The sequence below is a fragment of the Macaca nemestrina genome, chromosome 17, assembly GCF_043159975.1.
Source record: "Macaca nemestrina isolate mMacNem1 chromosome 17, mMacNem.hap1, whole genome shotgun sequence".
Lineage (NCBI taxonomy): Eukaryota > Metazoa > Chordata > Mammalia > Primates > Cercopithecidae > Macaca > Macaca nemestrina.
The window spans coordinates 70,856,479-70,876,843 of record NC_092141.1 but is presented as its reverse complement, the minus strand read 5'-3'; the positions used below and the strand labels follow the sequence as shown (position 1 = coordinate 70,876,843).

General features: G+C 45.4%; 1 protein-coding gene and 1 non-coding gene across 2 annotated transcripts in view; one reads left to right on the top strand and one right to left on the bottom strand.

Annotated features, from left to right (window-relative positions):
* The window catches only part of LOC105483061 (integrin subunit beta 3), a 64,731-nt gene extending 44,957 nt beyond the window's left edge, over positions 1–19,774 (bottom strand). Inside the window, exon 1 of the mRNA XM_011743646.3 lies at positions 19,675–19,774. Within this exon, the coding sequence (XP_011741948.1) occupies positions 19,675–19,753 (79 nt within the window). The 5' untranslated portion in view covers positions 19,754–19,774. The remainder of the gene's footprint in view (positions 1–19,674) is intronic.
* LOC112426941 (U7 small nuclear RNA) lies at positions 14,075–14,136 on the top strand. The gene has a single exon (XR_003018330.1). It is a non-coding gene; the product is annotated as a U7 small nuclear RNA (small nuclear RNA).
* Positions 19,775–20,365: the final 591 nt, after the last annotated feature.

The window sequence follows — 20,365 nt, the reverse complement described above, 5'->3', positions numbered from 1 at the left end:
TGATAGGGCAAGGCTCAGCCATGGACCCAAGTCTCAGATGGTAACTGATAGAAAGGCTTTAATTAACAACTTGTTTGACACCTACATTGTGCAAATGAAAATATCTCTGAGGCCCAGAAAAATGGCAATGTATTCCCTCTTCAGTCATTCTAGTGATATTCACAGCCACTACACAGGGGATCCAAGGCCCAGATGTACTGACATTAACACACAGCCTAAATACAGTGGGGCCGTGGAGGGCAGGGTGACTTCGGTGGCAGTCTCCCACTGGCTGGCAAAAGAAAAGCAAATGTGAAATCTTCTCAAGCTTCTCAATGCATGTATCTTGGAATTCAACCATAAAATGCTCTAGGAGGAAGTGCAGAAATGTTAGAAAAGGCTGACCGATATACACTGAAAGAACATGGAATTTTAGAGTTGGAAGGTTTGTGCTTGAATTTTGAATGTTCTTCTACTAACTACTTCATGACCTTGGGCAACTCAACTAGCCTCTATGGGATGACAATATCTGTCTCACAGGATTTGTACAAAAATTCAGTGAGGTAAGGGAAGCACTTGGTACACTATAAGGTGCTTCAAATGTGAACAGTCCTCATACTGTCAAAGGACACAGCAAAGGCTAGGAGGACGAGCAGGAACAACCAGGAAAACCAAAACCACCTTGAGAAGCTCAGCCAGGAAGCCAAACCCAGGCATCTGCTTAGACAGAAGCCACCGTCCTCTCTAATTGCCCAGCTCAGCATTCCTGCTCCCCCAGGTGAACCCTGCCTCCCGCAGTGCCTTAGGGAGGTTTTTTCCAATATAAGTAGCAGAATGTGAGGGATCTGTTCCTCCCCATGACCCAGTTACCCTGACAGCTCCTTCATGCCGTTTTCCAAAGGGACCTCTTTGCACCTAGCTGGTAAGACCAGCAAACGTATTTTGGAGAAATCAGCCTGACCATTGAGATGTTTTCCCAGTGTCCCCAAAACTTCTTATTTAGCGGTCTCCATTCATTTTATTACAGTGTAACTGAATTCCCTCCTTCCCAATGCCTGGACAAAACATACTCAGAAAATGAGTGTATACACACAGACACACACACAATATTGTAAAGAAAAATTATAGCCGGGCGTGATGGCTCATGCCTGTAATTCCAGCACTTTGGGAGGACGAGGCAGGCAGATCACTTGAGTTCAGGAGTTTGAGACCAGCTGGCCAACATGGTGAAACCTTGTCTCTGCTAAAAAGTACAAAAATTAGCTGGGCATGGTGGTGTGTGCCTGTAATCCCAGCTACTCAGAAAGCTAAGGCAGGAGAATCACTTGAACCAGGGAGGCAGAGGCTGAAGTTAGGTGAGATCATGCCACTGCACTCCAGCCTGGGTGACAGAGTGAGACTCCATCTCAGAAAAAAGAAAGAAAGAAAGAGAGAAAGAGAGGAAAGAAAGAGAGAGAGAGAGAAAGAGAAGGAAAGAAAAGAAAGAAAGAAGAAAGAAAGAAAGAAAAAGAAAGAAAGAAAGAAAGAAAGAAAGAAAGAAAGAAAGAAAGAAAGAAAGAAAGAAAGAAAGAAAGAAAGAAAGAAAGAAAAAAGAAAGAAAGAAAATATAAAATTTGGAAACAGGCAAAGAAAATACAAATGTCCTTTCAATGTAATGCAAAGTGTTGACTAGCTGACCCACCATGCTTAGGGATTATCTGATTTTCTAAGAGTATTTACCTATTGTTTGGCTTCTATTAATCAGGATATTTTACAATACTGTAAGAGTAGATATTGACCTATCGAAAACCATAAAAATGGAAATGATCACCGCTGCACTCCAACCCCAGGCAATAGTGCGAGATTCTGTCTCAAAAAAAAAAAAAAAGGAAATGAGTCGTGATGAGAACATTGTATATTATTCTTTAATTAAAAAAAAAAAAATAGGCCGGGCGCAGTGGCTCACGCCTGTAATCCCAGCACTTCGGGAGGCCAAGGCGGGCAGATCACGAGGTCAGGAGATCAAGACCATCCTGGCTAACACGGTGAAACCCCGTCTCTATTAAAATACAAAAAATTAGCTGGGCATGGTGGCGGGCGCCTGTAGTCCCAGCTACTCGGGAGGCTGAGGCAGGAGAATGGTGTGAACCCAGGAGGCAGAGCTCACAGTGAGCCGAGATAGCACCACTGCACTCCAGCCTGGGCGAGAGCGAGACTCCGTCTAAAAAAAAGAAAAAATAGCCCAGGTGAGGTGGCTCACACCTGTAATCCCAGCACTTTGGGAGGCCGAGGCACGTAGATCACCTGAGGTCAGGAATTCAAGACCAGCCTGACCGACATGGTGAAACCCCGTCTCTATTAAAAATACAAAAAATTAGCCGGGCACTGGGGTGGGCGCCTGTAATCCCAGCTACTTGGGAGGCTACTTGGGAGGGGCAGGAGAATCACTTGAACCCAGGAAGCAGAGATTGCAGTGAGCCGAGATCACGCCACTGCACTCCACCTGGGTGACAAGAGCGAGACTCCGTCTCAAAATAAATTAACAAATAAGTGTTTGCTGTTTAAGCCACCCAGTTTATGGCATTTTGTTATAGCTGCTAGAACTGGCTAACATAACATTTTAATCTAATCATAATCATACTATGGTGTACAAGGTAAATTATTTAGATAAGAGAACAATGTGTATATATATATATTTTTTTACAAGTATCCATCTCTCTCATTTCCAGTATATTCTTTTTTTTTTTTTTTTACACTTTAAGTTCTAGGGTACATGTGCATAACGTGCAGGTTTGTTACATATGTATACTTGTGCCATGTTGGCGTGCTGCACCCATCCACTCGTCAGCACCCATCAACTCATCATTTACATCAGGTATAACTCCCAATGCAATTCCTCCCCCCTCCCCCCTTCCCATGATAGGCCCCGGTGTGTGATGTTCCCCTTCCTGAGTCCAAGTGATCTCATTAGAGAACAATGTATATTATTCTTATCCAACAACAATACCAATGATTTCTGTCTGATAGAAAAGGTTATCCCCCACAGGTTAAGGTTTATTGCCTTGTAGAATATTAACCAATTTTGAATCTATTCACTAATTCATTTCAGCATTCCTTTGATTGATTGCTGTCTTCCCAGGCAGATGTGGACATAGCCTCTCTTTTTCCCCTATCAGAAGACTTCTGAGAGGAGCACAGCCTGAACTATTTTAGGTATCTCCCTCCCTTTCTGGAGTTTCCATGGGAATTGGCATGCAAAGGGGTAATTCTGGACATAAATGCCATTGATATTCACAAGAGAGAGAAACACAAGGGACATCAAGAAATGTTAGAAGAGGGAAGAGGACCATGGGAGGTATGGGCACTGATATGGTTTGGCTGTGTCTCCACCCAAATCTCGTCTGAATTGCAGTACCCATAATCTCTACATGTCATGAAAGGGACCCAGTGGGAGGTAACAGAATCACGGGGATGGTTACCCACATGTTGCTGTTCTTCTAATAGAAAGTTCTCACAAGATCTGACGGTTTAATAAAAGGCTTTTCCCCCTTTTGCTCAGCACTTCTCCATCCTGCCACCATGTGAAGAAGGATGTGTTTGCTTCCCCTTCCACCATGATTGTAAGTTTCCTGAGGCCTTCTCAGTCATGTTAAACTGTGAGTCAACTAAACCTCTTTCTTTTATAAATTACCTGGTCTTGGGTATATCTTTATTAGCAGTGTGAGAACAGACTATTACAGTACATTGGTAATGGTTGAATGGAGTGCTGCTGTAAGGATACCAAAAATGTGAAAGTGACTTTGGAACTGAGTTACAGGCAGAAATTGAAACAGTTTGGAGGGCTCAGAAGAAGACAGGAAAATGTGGGAAAGTTTGGAGCTTCCTAGAAACTTGGAGGGCTCAGAATACAGGAAGATGTGGTAAAGTTTGGAACTTCCTAGAGATTTGTTGAATGACTTTGACCAAAATGCTGATAGTGATATGGACAATGAAGTCCACACTGAGGTGGTCTCAGAGGAGGTGAGGAACTTATTGGGAACTGGAGTAAAGGTCATGTTTGCTATGCTTTAGCAAAGAGACTGGCAGCATTCTGCCCTTGACCTAGAGATCTGTGGAATATTGAACGTGAGAGAGATGATTTAGGGTATCTGTCAGAAGAAATTTCTAAGCAGCAAAGCATTCAAGGGGAAGCAGAGCATAAAGGTTTGGAAAATTTGCAGGCTGATAATGTGATCGAAAAGAAAAACCCATTTGCTGTGGAGAAATTCAAGTCAGCCACAGAAATAAGTAACTAGGAGCTGAATGTTAATTACCAAGACAATGGGGAAAATGTCTCCAGGGCATGTCAGAGACCTTCATGGCAGCACTTCTCATCACAGGCCCAGAGGCCTAGGAGGAAAAAATGGTTTCCTGGGCCAGGCCCAGGGTCTCCCTGCTATGTGCAGCCTAGGGACTTGGTGACCTGCATCCCAGCCACTCTAGCCATGGCTAAAAGTGACCAATTTAGAGCTCGGGCCATGGTTTCAGAGGATGCAAGACCCAAGCCTTGGCAGCTTCCATGTAGTGTTGAGCCTGCAGGTGCACAGAAGTCAAGAATTGATGTTTAGGAATCTCTGCCTAGATTTCGGAGGATGTGGAAACCCCTGGATGTCCAGGCAGAAGTTTGCTACAGGGCAAGGCCCTCATGGAGAGCCTCTGCTAGGGGAGTGCACAAAGGAAATATGGGTCGAGGCCCCCACATAGAGCCCCCCTCCTTGGGCACTGCCTAGTGGAGCTGTGAGAAGAGGACCACCATCCTCCTGACCAGAATGGTAGATCCATTGACAGCCTGCACCATGTGCCTGGAAAAGTTGCAGACATTCAACACCAGCCCATGACAGTTGCTGGTAGAGAGGCTGTACCCTGCAAAACCACAAGGGTGGAGCTGCCCAAGGCCATGGGAGCCCACCTCTGGCATCAATATGACTTTGGTGTGAGACATGGAGTCAAAGGAGATCGTTTTGCAGCTTTACAATTTGACTGTCCTGCTGGATTTCAGACTTGCATGGGGCCAGTAGCCCTTTGTTTTGGCCAATTTCTCCCATTTGGAATGGCTGTATTTACCCAATGCCTATACTCCCATTGTATCTAGGAAGTAACTAATTTGCTTTCAGTTTCACAGTCTCATAGGCAGAAGGGACTTGCCCTGTCTCAGATGAGACTTTGGACTTGGACATTCGGGTTGATTCTGGAATGAGTTAAGATTTGGGGGAACTGTTGGGAAGTCATGATTGTGTTTTGAAATGTGAGGACATGAGACGTGGGAGGCGCTAGGGGTGAAATGATATGGTTTGGCAGTGTGGCCCCTGCCCCACCCCCCCGATCTCCTCTTGAATTGTAGTTCCCATAATCCCCAGGTGTTGTGGGAGGGACCTGATGGGAGGTAATTGAATCATGGGGGCAGTTACCTCCATGCTGCTGTTCTCATAATAGTGAGTGAGTTCTCATGAGATCTTATGGTTTTATAAGGGGCTTTTCTCCCTTTTACTTGGCACTTATCCTTCCTGCCACCATGTGAAGAAAGACGTGTTTGCTTCACCTTGCACCATGATTGTAAGTTTCCTGAGGCCTCCCCAGCCATCTTGAACTGTGAGTCAATTAAACCTCTTTCCTTTATAAATGACCAAATCTTGGGTATGTTTTTATTAGCAGCATGAAAATGAACTAATACAGACACTGTCAGATTACTTTTTAGGACTTTTCCCAGTCTATCTATTAACCATCCATTTATTCTCAAATTAGCATTTCCCTATGAGTCCTTGATTTCCCTATGAGTCTCTATGAGCCACAATAGGAAGCTCTGCAAGATACAAAATAAATAACAGCAGGTCCCTCCCAGTGAACCAGTGGTCTCTGACCCCAGAGGATAAAATGAGGTGCCAGGATTTGTTCTTTAGGAAGTCATGCCTGGAGAGTCGTGGTTACCCAGTCCCTTTATCCACTCTTTTTAATGAATCACAGATTGATTTCATGAGAACCAATGAACCCCCCATATTACCCCCAACCAAGTCCTGCTACCCAGACAGTTCCCTGGAATTCAGTGGTTAAAAGTGACTGACTCATCAGAAGTCTCTGCACTGGGCCCATGCTGATTCAAGGAGTTGTTGCTCTGAGCCCACTACTCCCTCCTGAACATGTGGAAGAAGTTTGGGCCTCTATTTCAAGTCATTCATAAAGCCTATGCTCCTGCTCATTCTCTGGGGCCCAGACTCAGTCCTGCTAAAGTGGGAATCTTCACCATAATGTCACTTAAAGAACAAACAACTCGTACCTCCTACCACCCCTTTCCTCTGACAGGTTAGCCAGAGCCGGGGACAAGGTGGATTGACCCCAGTCTTCACAGGGTGGTTGTAAGGATGAAATAAACCAAACCCTGTAAAACTCTAGCACAACAGCTGGAACACAGAAAGTACTCAATAAATGCTGCTGCTGCTGCTGCTGCTATAATTTATATTGGTTTTATTGTTGTTTTTATCCTGAGTCTCAGGTTGTTTAGGGCAGGTGAATACTTTTTTTTCCTTGATGACATCATTCTAGGGGATACTAGACATGAAGTTTAGTATGCCCTGAGCAGAAGGAGTGGTGGGAGTGTGCAGCCAGAAAGTATCACACCAGGGTAAAATGTTTGTTAGATGTGGCTTCTAAATGGGGTTAGGAATATTAGTCTTCGAAAATCCAGGCTTATGCCTGTAATCCCAGCATTCTGGAAGGCCAAAGCAGGAGGACTGCTTGAACCTAGGAGTTGGCGACTAGTCTGGGCAACATAGTGAGACCCCCATCTCTATGAAAATTTTTTTTTAAATTAGCTGGGCATGGTAGCATGCACCAGCAGTCCCAGCTACTCAGGGGCTGAGGCAGGAAAATCAGCTGGGCCTGGGAAGTTGAGGCTGCAGCGAGCTGTGATCGTGCCACTGCACTCCAGCCTGGGCAACAAAGTGAGACCCTGCCTCAAAAAAGTTTTTTGAAAATAAAAATTTTAATCCAATCAAGACCAGCCAAGAAGTTTGCCTGGAAAGTAGAAGTAGAAGGTTGTGGTTTGGTATATCAGCTTGAATCACAGAACCAGAAGTGAGACAAAGGGTGGGAAAAATGAAGGAACAAAGGAAACAAGGGAGGGAATTGGATCCAGTGGAAGTCATAATGCGTCAATGGGGGCTATTTTGAGGACATGTTGTCCAATGAGACAGGATGTTGGACTGTAGGAACAGGCCACCCTAATGAGGACAGGGGACTACAGGAGAGGGCTAAGTCAGAGTGAGAGGTGTTTATCGAGAAGGGAGGATGATCTGCAAACACTATGGACATCTATCACTCTGCCAGAAAGGAATTCTAATCTGGGTCCCCAGCCCTGCCACTGACCTTTGACTGGTCACTACCCAATTAGGTCCATGGGGACAGTGGGTGACTCACATGGTGCCTCATTGTAGTCACCTGGTCGTGTGACTCATGAAAAAACAAAACATCTCATGCTTACTGTCCTACATAGGCACAAGTGGTTTCTCTAGAGCAAGTGGCCAAGAAAGTTTATTTTAATTTTGTTCCTTCCTTAAATGTAGCATCAGCTAAGTAACTCAAAGAAGGAGGAGACAAAGAGGTGGAGTTTAAGGTAACGCACACCTCTGTGCTCTGAGCAAAAAGCTCCAGTAAGCTGTAGGGAATCCAGGCAACCATATTTCATCAAATCTAACACTGTGGATATAGTATATATCCTGATTTCAGAGATTTAAAACTGTTTTTAAGGATATCAGAGCCAGTTAAATATGGTATTTAACATTGGAAAATATTTGTGTATAATTTGCCTCCACCAATATTAAAACGTGTTATAAGTTGGCTTATGTCCCCAAAAAAGATATGTTGAAGTCCTTACCCCAGTGCCCATGACCATGACCTTACAGAGAAATCAGGTCTTTGCAGATGTAACCAATTCATATCATTAGGGTGGGCCCTAATCCAACATGACTGATGTCCTTATGAGAAGAGAAAAACACCACATGAAGACAGAGACACACAGAGAGAATACCACGTGAGGCAGAGATTGAAGTGATGCAGCCAGAAACTAAGGGACACTAAAGATTACCAGCCAACACCAGAAGCTAGGAAGGAGGAATGATTCTACCCAGAGTCTCAGAGGGACCACGGGCCTGCTGACACCTTAATTTCAGATTTTTAGCTTCCAACAAGAATGAATTTCTGTTGTTTTATGCCACCCAGTTTGTGGTGCTTTGTTACAACAGCCCTAAGAAACTAATACAAAATGGATTTGCATCTCCATCATTTATATGGCATGATTTTGAAGAACATTGCCATGAAATACTTTGCATGATTGAAAAAAGCCAGCATGAAATGAAATTTTTGGTGCATTTAATCCACGTATGGATAAGGTTTGAAAAGCAGTTACTTTAGCTGTACAGTTTTCTACCTGTATATATCAGTGGTGTCAGTAGTCATTGATTCATTCATTCATTTACTCGACAAATGCTCATTGAGCATCTACCTGTGCCAGGCACTCTCCTAGGCACTGGAGACACACCGATTAACTAAACAGAGTCCCTGCTCTCGTGAAGCTTACATTTTAGTAAGAAAGATGATAACAAAAAATACACAACAAAAATGCACAATTTCTAACAGTGGCAAATGCTGTAAGAAAATAAAGCAGGATAAAGGAATAGCAAGCAATGAGGGGAAGGACTCTCCTTTAGAGCATAGAGAGAAGGTCTCTCTATGAAGCTGACATTTCAAATGACGTTAAAGAGTGAATCATGGGAAGATCTAAGGCACAGACATTCCAGAAAGAATCCAAGACAAGATCTGGATGGACATCAGCCTGTTAAAGAAATAGCAGGCAGAGAGAGAAAGGAGGAAGAGAGAAGCACAGAGGAGCTTAGAGGAGTTAGGGACCAGAACACTAGGAAGCTATAGGCCATGGTAGACAGTGTGGCTTCTTTCTCCACATAGTGGGAAGCCACTGAGGAATCTGAGCAGAGGTGAGCGAAAAAAGATCATCCTGACTGCTGAGTGGAAGACAGAAAGAAGGGAAGCAAAAAGGAAAGAGACTTATTATTCAATTAGAAATGTACTAAAATAATCCAGGCAACAGATGGCAGCAGATTTGGATGGTAGCGGAGTCAATGATGTGGTCAGACTCTAGATACGTTCCATCTAAAGACTTGCTGATGGATGGTTCATAGGGCCTGAGGGTGTGAACAAATGTGAACCTGAAAGAGCCAGTCCTTCAAGATAGATCCGGAGTGGCTAAGTGGGCCTAAATTTTAAATAGAGCAAAGCTGCCATTTGCTGACTAGAGGTCACAACCTACTCTGAGTTCCCTGAAAATCAACACCTCTGTTCAACTTTGGAACCCCCAGAGCTAACCTAAAATAACCAGTCAGGGCTCTGCTGCCTTGACCAGTCAGGCCTCAGTTGTTTCAACCAAACAGAACTAAGCAAGTTGGAATTGTTCATTTGCATAAGTGGACCTCATCAGGAACCTGGGCAGGAACTTACATTATAAACTCCCAATTCTGACACCAACAACTGAGTTTCCCCAGTTTGCAAACTGTTCATTGGAATAAAGTCTTTCCTCCCAATTCCTTTTCAGAGAACTTTTGTTCACAAGGAAAAGACAGGAAGGATTTTTGTCTGACCAAGTGGATTCCCTGTAGACAAAGTTCAAATGTCTTGACCACTGGCCATATCCTTTCATTGACCCTTCATGCTGTATGAAAATAAAGCAGGATAGGCCGGGCATGGTGGCTCACACTGTAATCTCAGCACTTTGGGAGGTCGAGGCGGGCAGATCACCTGAGGTCAGGAGTTCAAGACCACCCTGGCCAACATGGCGAAACCCTGTCTTTACTAAAACTACAAAAATTAGCTGGGCATAGTGGTGCACGCCTATAATCCCAGCTACCTGGGAGGCTAAGGCAGGAAAATTGCTTGAACCTGAGAGGCGGAGTTTGCAGCGAGCCAAGATCGTGCCACTACACTCCAGCCTGTGTGATGGAGTGAGACTCTGTCTCAAAGGGAAAAAAAAAGGGCGGGGAATAGCAAGCAATGAGGGAAAGAGTCTCCTTTAGAGCATGTGGTCAGGAAAGGTCTCTCTGTGGAGTTGACACTTCAAGATGATGCTAATGGGAAAATCTAGGGCAGGTACTGTCCTTGTAAATGAAGCCAGATTATGTCTGGTTATCATCTCCAATAAGGTTAATTAGGTTGTCGTGTGCTGAAAACTGCATAAAGCTCATCCCAGGACAGTGCCCTGTCTTCTCTAAGGTTGTGGTCTAAAATTAACACCCAGCTCCTGAGAAATGTGGTAAGGCATGGGCCGTAAAACAACAGACATGGTGGCTATGGCAGAAACAGCAGGCAAAGCAGCAGGAAACCTCATGTCTAAAGCCATCTTTGCCCTTCCTCTGACCATATGACCTCAAACACATCCCTTCATCTCTCTGGTGCTCTCTCTAAGGCCCAGTGCCTCTTTGAGTCTATGTCACATTCGTAGTCAAGAAATTATAACTGCTCTGTAGTATTTAACGGGTCTAACCAGCCACATCAGCCAAGCACTGGAGACTACAGACAGCTGCTTCCTTTCCCCAGTGCTCCCAAGTTGTTAGGATTAAATGACACAACACATATGAAAGAACCCTCTATAGCGGATGCTCAATAAATGTTCATTTCCTTCCCCCTTACTTTCACTCTAGTCACTTCCTACGCCAGGAATCCCCATCCCCTCCCCTCCACCTCAGGGTCAGATGTGAAAGGGCCCTTTGTCTCTAACAGGATATGGTGAAGAAATCACTCTGGGCAGGAGACAAGAGCCCCCAGGGAGAGACCCAACCAATGCCACTGAGCCAGTTGTATGATCTTGGACAAGTCACTTCACTTCTCAGAAACAACCTTTTTGCTTTTTGGTAAAACAAACAGGGGTCAAATTAGATGATCTTCAAGGTGCTGCCAGTCCTGGAAGTATCCACTCTTCCAGCCAGAAAGCATCGACAGGTGGACTCATACCCCAGGAAGCCTAGCAACCCAAGACATAAGAACCCTGAAGCAGTGCACAAGTGGCCATTTCTTCCTGATGGCCTGATGTTTCACTCAAACACTGCATCTCAAGAGTTCTGGAAAATTTTATTAGCATCGACCCCACCTCTCATCTGACTCATTCAGTATACAGAAGAAGCAGGTCTGTACCAAGCTGTCCAAGGCTCAGTCCAGGAGTGCCCTATTGGTAACCTCCTTGGCATCCTGCTGTCCAGTTCTGCAGCCTTCCTCCCCCAGCTCATGTGTTATGGGTGTGGACAGCAGGCCGTGGTGCTACCACCAGTCCTTACTGCCAGCCTGTCTTGGTAGGAAAGCAAACTGGTTCAACCGTTTTGGAGGACAAATTGACAACACTTATTAAAATTTAAATTTAATATATGCATGCCCTTCGACCTGCCAACTTTTGTTCAAGAAATTAAGTCTGTAGAAACACTCAAACAAAGGTACATAATAAATGAATAAGGATATCCCCTGCAGCTTTATTTGTAGTAGCAAATAATTGGGAATGACCACAATGTCTGCCAACAGGGAATTGGTTAAGTAAATTCTGATATATCCATATAACAAACAGTATGCCTTATGGCTAGAATTATAGCTCTTGGGATAAATAATGGAAAGCCATAAACTGACATCATAAGATGCCTAGAGTATATTATTAAGAGACAATGGGCCAGGTGCGGTGGCTTATGCGTGTAATCCCAGCACTTTGGGAGGCCGAGGCGGGTGGATCACCTGAGGTAAGGAGTTCAAGACCAGCCTGGCCAACATGGCCAAACCCTGTCTCTACTGAAAACACAAAAATTAGCTGAGCGTGGTGGCAAATGCCTGTGATCCCAGCTACTCGGGAACCTGAGGCATGAGAATGGCTTGAACTCAGGAGGCAGAGGTTGCAGTGAGCCAGGATCGCGCAACTGTACTCCAGCCTGGGCAACAGAGTAAGACTCTGTCTCAAAAAAAAAAAAAATCCTATTATTGATTATCCTATTTGAGAAATAACAATAATGATAAATAATTATACATGTTGACAAATACATAGAAAAAAACTCTGCAGTAACTATCAACAGTGGTTATCTCTAAGGACAAAACTACAAGGAACTGGTACTTGTACTTTCTGCATTATATTTCTGAGCTGCCTTTTTTTTAAATAATAAGCTTAATTACTTTTATAAGCTAAAAGAAAATTAAAGCTAATTTGAAATGTCCTCTATTCTGCCTCCCTGTAGACATTTTCATTGATTTAAATGTAGGCTTCCCAGAGTCTGCTGGGCTTTCTACAAACTGCACCTTCAGCATCAAAACCTCTTGGAATGGCAAACTTAGCAGGAACATAAGAATGAGCTTTGGGGTATGAGTTGCATGAGGAGATGCTGGTCAAGGGATATGAATTTTCAGTTAGACAGGAGAAATAAGTTCAAGAGATCCACCGTACAACATGGTGACTAAAGTTAATAACCATATGTCATCTACCTGAAAATTGCTGAGAGGAGATTTTTAAGTGTTCTCACCACAAATAAATGATAAGTATGTATGTGAGGTAATGCGTATGTTATTTAACTTCATTTAACCATTCCACAATGTGTACGTATTTCAAGACATCATGTTGCACATCACAAATATATATAATTTTTATTTGTTAATTTTAAACAATAATAATAATAATGAAAGCGAATGGAGAAAGTCAGGCCCACTCTCACAGCCTTCAAGAACTGCCCAGGACAGTATGGTCTGTTCTCAACTTGTGGAAGTCCCAGGAAGGAAACACCACCCTCCCCTCCCCTGGTGATTGGTCAAATATGCTCCTTGCAGGCGGCTCCAGCAAAAGTTCAATCTGGAGTTTAACAAGCGCAATGGCTAAAGTTGGGGTTTGGAGCCATCAGTGGATCTCATAGACCCAGGTTTCTCTATCCAAAAATTCCATTAGCAAAGAGATGCAGGGTTGACTACAGGGACTTTTTAAGTGGCTACTGAATGTGTCTTTTGCCAAGCTTCTGGAGCTCTCTTCTAGTGCAAAGTTTTTCAAGCTTGATTTTAACAGCAGGATCTTCTTTTTTTCCCAAAGAAATCCTTACATGAAATCCAAATTGTTAATTAGTTAAAAGAGTTCCAGTTGAAGGTGGTGGGGAGGGGCAGGAGCACACTGAAGTATCTCCCTTCATCTTCTCTGTCCCACTTTGCAGCCCCTGGGACAGCAAGAGACTGAAGCCTAAAGGTAAGGTGACTTGTTCAAAGTCACCCAACAAGCTGATGAAAAAGCCTGCAGAACTGTGAATCAAATGTAGGTTTCTTAATTCCAGATACATTGTTCTTTCCGCACTGAGGTTTTTTCTATATGAAAGAAAGTACTATATATCACGGGTTTAAGTAAAGGAATACACACACACACACACACAAAGAATCATAAATGTGAGGGGAAAATGTCTAAACAGAACACACCACCTGATTAATATGAACATTATAGAGGAATAGAACTGGAAGGGAACCAGCAATTTTAATGACTGACAATGATCCTATGTGGATGAACCTATTTGAGAAATAACAATATTTGTTTTGTTTTGTTCTGTTTTTTGAGGCGGAGTTTCGCTCTTGTTGCCCAGGCTGGAGTGCAATGGTGTGATCTCTGCTCACTGCAAACTCTGCCTCCTGGGTTCAAGCGATTCTCCTGCCTCAGCCTCCTGAGTAGCTGGGATTACAGGCATGCATCACCATGCCCAGCTAATTTTGTATTTTTAGTATAGATAGGGTTTCTCCATGCTGGTCAGGTTGGTCTCAAACTCCTGACCTCAGGTGATCCGCCTGCCTGGGCCTCCCAAAGTGCTGGGATTATAGGCAAGAGCCACCGCGCCTGGCCGAGAAATAACAATATTTGCTATTTTGACTTTTTTAAGATGAGTATCACCTCATTCTTTCTCCTTCTCTCCTTGAATATTTAAACATCTTCACTAACTGAACTAAGAAACTGAACTAACTCAACTATAAAACAGAGAGAGTGGGGTAAATAGTCTTTTCATGGGAACATGACAGAAAAACAGAAGACATCTAGTGTTACATCTAGTGTTAGAATTTGTCTAGCAGGCTTTCTGGTTTGGCCAAAAAGCCACCCACCCTCCCAAAAAAAGAGGAAAAAAAAAAAAGTCAAGTGGGTTGTTTTTTCAGAGATGCTACCAAAAATGTAAAAAGGTAGAATAGCCGCAGGTTTACTCAACTACTTCTGGCTCCAAGCAGCATGACATACAATATTTGGCCACAAAATATCTGTTACTCCTATGAGCAAGAATAATAAGTGTTGGTTGCTACAAAATCCTCTCTAATATCCTGAAGTCTTTAACTACTTAGCACCTGGAAAATCTAATGGCTTATATATAGCCAAATACATCTATCCAATTAGAAAATTTAGAAACCGAAAGTGGGTAGCACCTTCAAGGTTTAATGGATCCAGTCCCAATGCTTTCAGGGGTAACTGTTCCAACACTGAGGAAGATGGAGTGGCCTCAGACAATGTCTTAGAGTTACTGATAGATGCAGCATCATAGATGAACCCCAAATGTATTATGCTAAGTGAAAGAAGCCAGACTGAAAGTCTATACACCACATGATTTCATTTATATGACATTTTGCAAAACAGAACTGCAGGGACAGGAAACCGATCAGTGGTTACAACAGATGAGGGTTGAGGGTAGGGTATCAATTACAAAAGAGCTGGGGGGTACCTGGCACAGTAGCTCATGCCTGTAATCCCAACAGTTTGGGAGGCCGAGGTGGGCAGATTGCCTGAGCTCAAAAGTTCGAGACCAGCCTGGGCAACATGGTGAGACCCTGCCTCTATAAAGAAAAAGAAGAAAAAAAAAAAAAGCTTGGGGGAACTTTGGGGGATGATGGAAATATTCTGTATCTTGATAATGGCAATGGTTACTTGACTGTATGCATTTGTCAAAATTCATAGAACTGTATGTGCTAAAAAGGGTGAATTTTACTGCACATAAAATTATACCCGAATTACCTAACCAAAAAAAAAAAAAAGAGTGTTTCTGGTGAGACTGTGTGCATGGACAGAAAGGCAGATGCTATCACTTTTTTGCTGGAGAGTTTCACGTTTCAATAAATGCCAGCATTTCCCACACGGGGAATAGGCAGTTCCCCTAAACAGAGTCATTTCCCTGCTCCCACCTTCATTTCCACTAGTGGCCTGAGCTCCATCAGGCACAATGAAGATCCCACTCAGGAAGGGCCAAGGTTCAGGAAGAGGGAGCAGAGGCGACGGGGTGGAGCAGCAGGCCCACTCTGTGGGCAGCAGAGAGGGCTGGGTAAAACCACGCGGTTCATCCCTGAAGCTGCTCAGTCACTCCCTCGGTTAATTATCTGTCTGCTGATTCATGAGTTGTGGTTCCTGTGGGCATGCTTCCTGGAGATTTCTGCCAACAAGGGAAGAAGGGTTCTTGGGACTGGGAGGGGATGATAACCAGAGATCCCAAGTAGGGTGGGGAGCTTTAGAGGAGAAATTTCTATCAGGAAATTCTAGAGTCATAGCCAGACTCCCCCTCCTCACTGTGGTGTGCTTACCCCATCTTATGGTCTTCCCAGGAGACCTCTGTCACTCCTCACCTTTGCCCTCACACCCACACGTCTAAGGGGGAGAAAGGAGAATGTTGCCCTTCTACTGGCTCCTCCCAGGAGGAAAAAAAAAAACACAGACACTTTACAGAGGATCCCTTGAGTTTTTCACACTCTCAGATCACAGGTCTAAATGGTGCAACAGTGCAGCAGCCCAAATGCCCAAAGAATTCAAAATCTTGGCTATGTTTTAATACCCTCCAGATTATCCAAACAGAGCACTTGAGGATCTTATATGAATGAGTGCAAATATTCAAACATTGGGTTTCTTAAAGAGAGGCACATCATCTATAGATGCCTTTTCATAGCACTCCATAGATATTTATCTTGCTGCCTATGTGCCAGGCAGTGGGCATAGAGTATTGAACAAAATAGACATGTCCCTCTCCTCATGGAACTTGAAATCTTATAGATCCTTTTATCTTCCTCTTTTTTCAGATACGGGGCTTGAGGTTTTCTCATGGGTAAAGCAAATGTATAAGCCTTTTTCCTCCTTGGCTGCTTCTGTGGATTCTTGCCGGGTTAGAGTAGCTGAGATACGCCAAGTCGGCAATGAGGAATAAGTTGAAAGGGACCCCATCAGTTTCATTCTGAAAGCCTGCATAGTGCTTATGCATGAAGCGGTAACAGCTTTTGCCTCCAATACATGGTAGATAGCATGGATAGGAAGAATAATGACAATAGTAGTTGTCATTTATTAAATACTTATTTTGTGCCTCTGTTTCATTTAATCAGCATAATCATAGGCATTGTTTCCTCCACCTTACAAATGAGGAAACTGAGGACTCAAGAGATTAGGTAACTTATTTAAGGCCACAGAGCCTACAGGAGACAAAGTCAAGAATCAAACCCACATCTTACTGGTTTTAAACCATAGCTCTCCCTTTCCGAAGCCAACAAGCCTTCCTCCTGTGTTTCTCCAGGACCTGAGGATTCCTGCAGAGGGCCTCAACTGGAGAGTTTCTAGGATATAAACTCCAAAAGAGAAATAAACACCCCAGCTTAGACCTAATTAGGTCAGAATAAAAACCTAAACACGAGGAAGACACAAAACCCATACTTCCTGGGTGAAGCTAAAAAGATCACCTTCGTACATAAAATAAAAAACTTGATGCTATCCTCAATCAACCTCTGTTCTCCCCAAAGCAGACTCTACTACCCTGGGACAACCTCTCTGTGCCACTCCCACACCCACTCAGCTCTTTCTGTGCCCCTTCGACACTTGGAGTCCCAACCCAACTGTCCTACTCTCATCCCACCATCTGCTTCCCCAGGGATCTGATGACCCTGCCACCAACACTGGGATGGCAGATATAAATATAGTAGAAACTACTTTGCAGAGTTGGGGGCGGGGTATTACTCTGGAAGTCTGACTTTAGAGCCCCTGCCCTTAAACACTGCTGTTCGCTGCTTCTCAGAGAGTGCGGGGCTAGCCCAGCCCAACCCATCACCACTTCTTGAATCGTCCCAATCACAAGATTAATCTGTGAACAGATTGCCTAAGGATTTTTTTTTTTTTAATTTTTAGTAGAGATTAGGTCTCACTATGTTGCCCAAGCTGGTCTCGAACTCCTGGGCTCAAGCAATCCTCCTACCTCCACTTCCCAAAGTGCTGGGCTAACAGGCATAAGCCACCGTGCCTGACCAGATATCTTAAAGGATTTTTCAACACAAACATAGGTATGTCAATGCAGTGGAATCCAATACACTCCAAAGTGAATTTGGAATACTGTGAATGTGAAAATTTTTTAATGACAGCAAAAATTGTTGTAAGTGCATGGAGGCAAGCATCTCATCCTGGACAGGGAAAGCATATCTTTTTTTTTTTTTTTTTTTTTTTTTTTTTTTGACTGAGTTGCCCTGGTAGATTTCTCCATTCCCTGCATCTGATCCAAGGCTCCACATGTACGAGGGCAGAATGCTGGAGATTCCTATTTCTGTGTCATGGTCATCAGACTGCTCACTGCACTCGAACACTATCAGCTGATCTGTCACATAGGAAATTCAGCAATAACCACTGCAATATTCCCCTCGCATCAACTGTAATCCCTCCTTCAAGATATCCTTGGTCAGGCGCAGTGGCTCCCGCCTGTAATCCCAGCACTTTGGGAGGCCGAGGCAGGTGGATCACAAGGTCAAGAAATCGAGACCATCCTGGCCAACATGGAGAAACTCCGTCTCTCTAGCGAGAGTCCATCTCAAAAAAAAAAAAATAAATAATAATAATAATAATAATAATAATAATATCCTTGCCCTGTCCAGGATGAATTACACGTCTATACATACACAGAAGAGTCTTAAGGGAATCACTAAAGTATTTTCGAATAGTTTATCTTTGAAGTGAACTTATCAACAAAGCTTCCCTTTTTAAAATAAATCCTGGCCAGGTGCGGTGGCTCACGCCTGTATTCCTAGCACTTTGAGAGGCCGACGTGAGTGGATCACTTGAGGCCAGGAGTTCGAGACCAGCTTGGCCAACATGATGAAACCCTGTCTCTACTAAAAATACAAAAATTACCCGGCGTGGTGGCGGGCGCCTGTAATCCCAGCTACTCGGGAGGCAGAGTCAGGAGAATCGCTTAAACCCAGGAGGCAGAAGTTGCAGTGAGCCGAGAACCCACCACTGCACTCCAGCCTGGGCAACAAAGGGAGACTCAGTCTCAAAAAATAAATAAATAAAACAAAATAGGGCGCGGTGGCTCAAGCCTGTAATCCCAGCACTTTGGGAGGCCGAGACGGGTGGATGACGAGGTCAGGAGATCGAGACCATCCTGGCTAACACAGTGAAACCCCGTCTCTACTAAAAAATACAAAAAAGAAAAAACTAGCCCGGCGAGGTGGCGGGCGCCTGTAGTCCCAGCTACTCGGGAGGCTGAGGCAGGAGAATGGCATAAATCCGGGGGACGGCTCTTGCAGTGAGCAGAGATCTGGCCACTGCACTCCAGCCTGGGTGACAGAGCAAGACTCCGTCTCAAAAAAATAAAATAAAATAAAATAAAATAAAATAAAATAAAATAAAAAATCCCTTCTGCAGGGTGTAGGTTGTTTAACGAGTACTACAGTTTTTATTAAAAATACTTATATGCACTCTTGTGTCATCCTCTGAGGCAGAGGCGGCACCAGCAGACCAGGAGCCAGGGTTTCTCCCCACCCCAGGCAAAATCTCCAAGGACTCCGAGAGGACCACGGTCAGCAACCCCGGGATATGCCAGCTCCATCCCTCCACCTGTGTCCCCAGCACCAAAGAAGCCGAATGCCGATTGCCTTGACGGCTGACGGTGTGCGCAGCAGCCAGAGACAAAGCCAAGGATCTCACTGGCCCAAGGGAGCCTTTTCATGGCTCCCCGAATACACTAGAGATTTTTCGGGTGCTGGGTCTGCCCCGGGAGTAGAGGCACCGCTGCCACCCGGGGACACTGGAGGAGGCAAAGCCCTCATCCTGCTCCAAAACAATCCCGCAGGAAGCCAAGTTGAAGGAAAAAAGAAAAAAGAGAAAAAGAAAAAGAAAAAACCTTTTCCTGGAGAAAGCGTAGCAGGAGAAATTGGAAACGTGGGGAAACTGGCTAACCCGCGCGCGCGCTCGCTCTCACCCAGGAAGCTACGGCGGCATCCCTCTGCCAAGGCCCGGGAACAATCCCCGGAAGCCCCACCTCGCCTTGGCTCCTGGGCCAGTAGTCCTTGGCCCGACCGGGACCACCAACGACGCGCGCAGCCCGGGCTGATCGCGGGACTCAGAGATGAGCCCACCGCACCGTGAGCGCCGCGGCGGCCGGGAAGGCTCTCAGCCTGGCTGATGGCTTCGGCGTCCCGGAGGACCCGCCCCCAGGCACCAGGCACCTCTCAGCCTCGCCACCGCCAGGCCAGGAAGGTCCCCAGCTCCCGGCTCCGACGGCCCCAGCCAGGACCCGCGCATTCCCAGCGCAGACGCGCTGAACCAGCCCTCCGGTTTTCCCGGCTCCAAGTCCGCAACTTGACCGCGGCGCGGATCCTGGGGCAGCTGCGTCGCTGCCAAGCCGGAGCCTCACTCACCTCCGACGCCAACGCCCGCCAGCGCCCCCAGCGCCAGCACAGTTGCCCAGAGCGGCCGGGGCCCGGGCTGCGCTCGCATCTCGTCCGCCTCCCGCCGAGCTCCGCCCGCCCCACAGTGGGCGCCGCCGCCCGCGGCCGCTTTTCCCGCAGCGGGAGGGGAGGGGACGCGGTGGGTGGGACGCAACGGGGCGGGCCACGGACTTGCGCTTCCTCCCTTCGGGCTTCTCTGGACCCTGTGCCTGAGAGGGAGCGGTGGGAAACTGCTGCTACTCTCCCGCCGCCTCCCTCGCCTCGCCCACGAGGACCCGCCTGCCAGCCAGGTTGTCAGCGCATCCTGGTCCCGGGGGTCCGCGACTGGGCACTTGGAAGCTCAGAAAGGCCAGGAGCTTGTGACCCCTCTCTGGACCCTTCCAGTCCCGCCTCCCGGGATACCCTGTTTCATTTGGATTCTTGGGACACATTCACCCACTGCCTCGAGTTTCATTCATTCACACTTTAATTAATTTGATTGACAAACATCTGTTGAATGCCTTCTCTGAGCCGATTCAGTCTTTTATTATTAACTAATTTTTTTCCTGCCTTAGTTTGGTTTTCCGGTAGACTACCTACCTGTTGAGGGCAAGACCACATCCCAAGCTTGTGTAAGCAGTGATGAGTCCATGAAGAGCCTCACCCCACAAACACTTGGTTG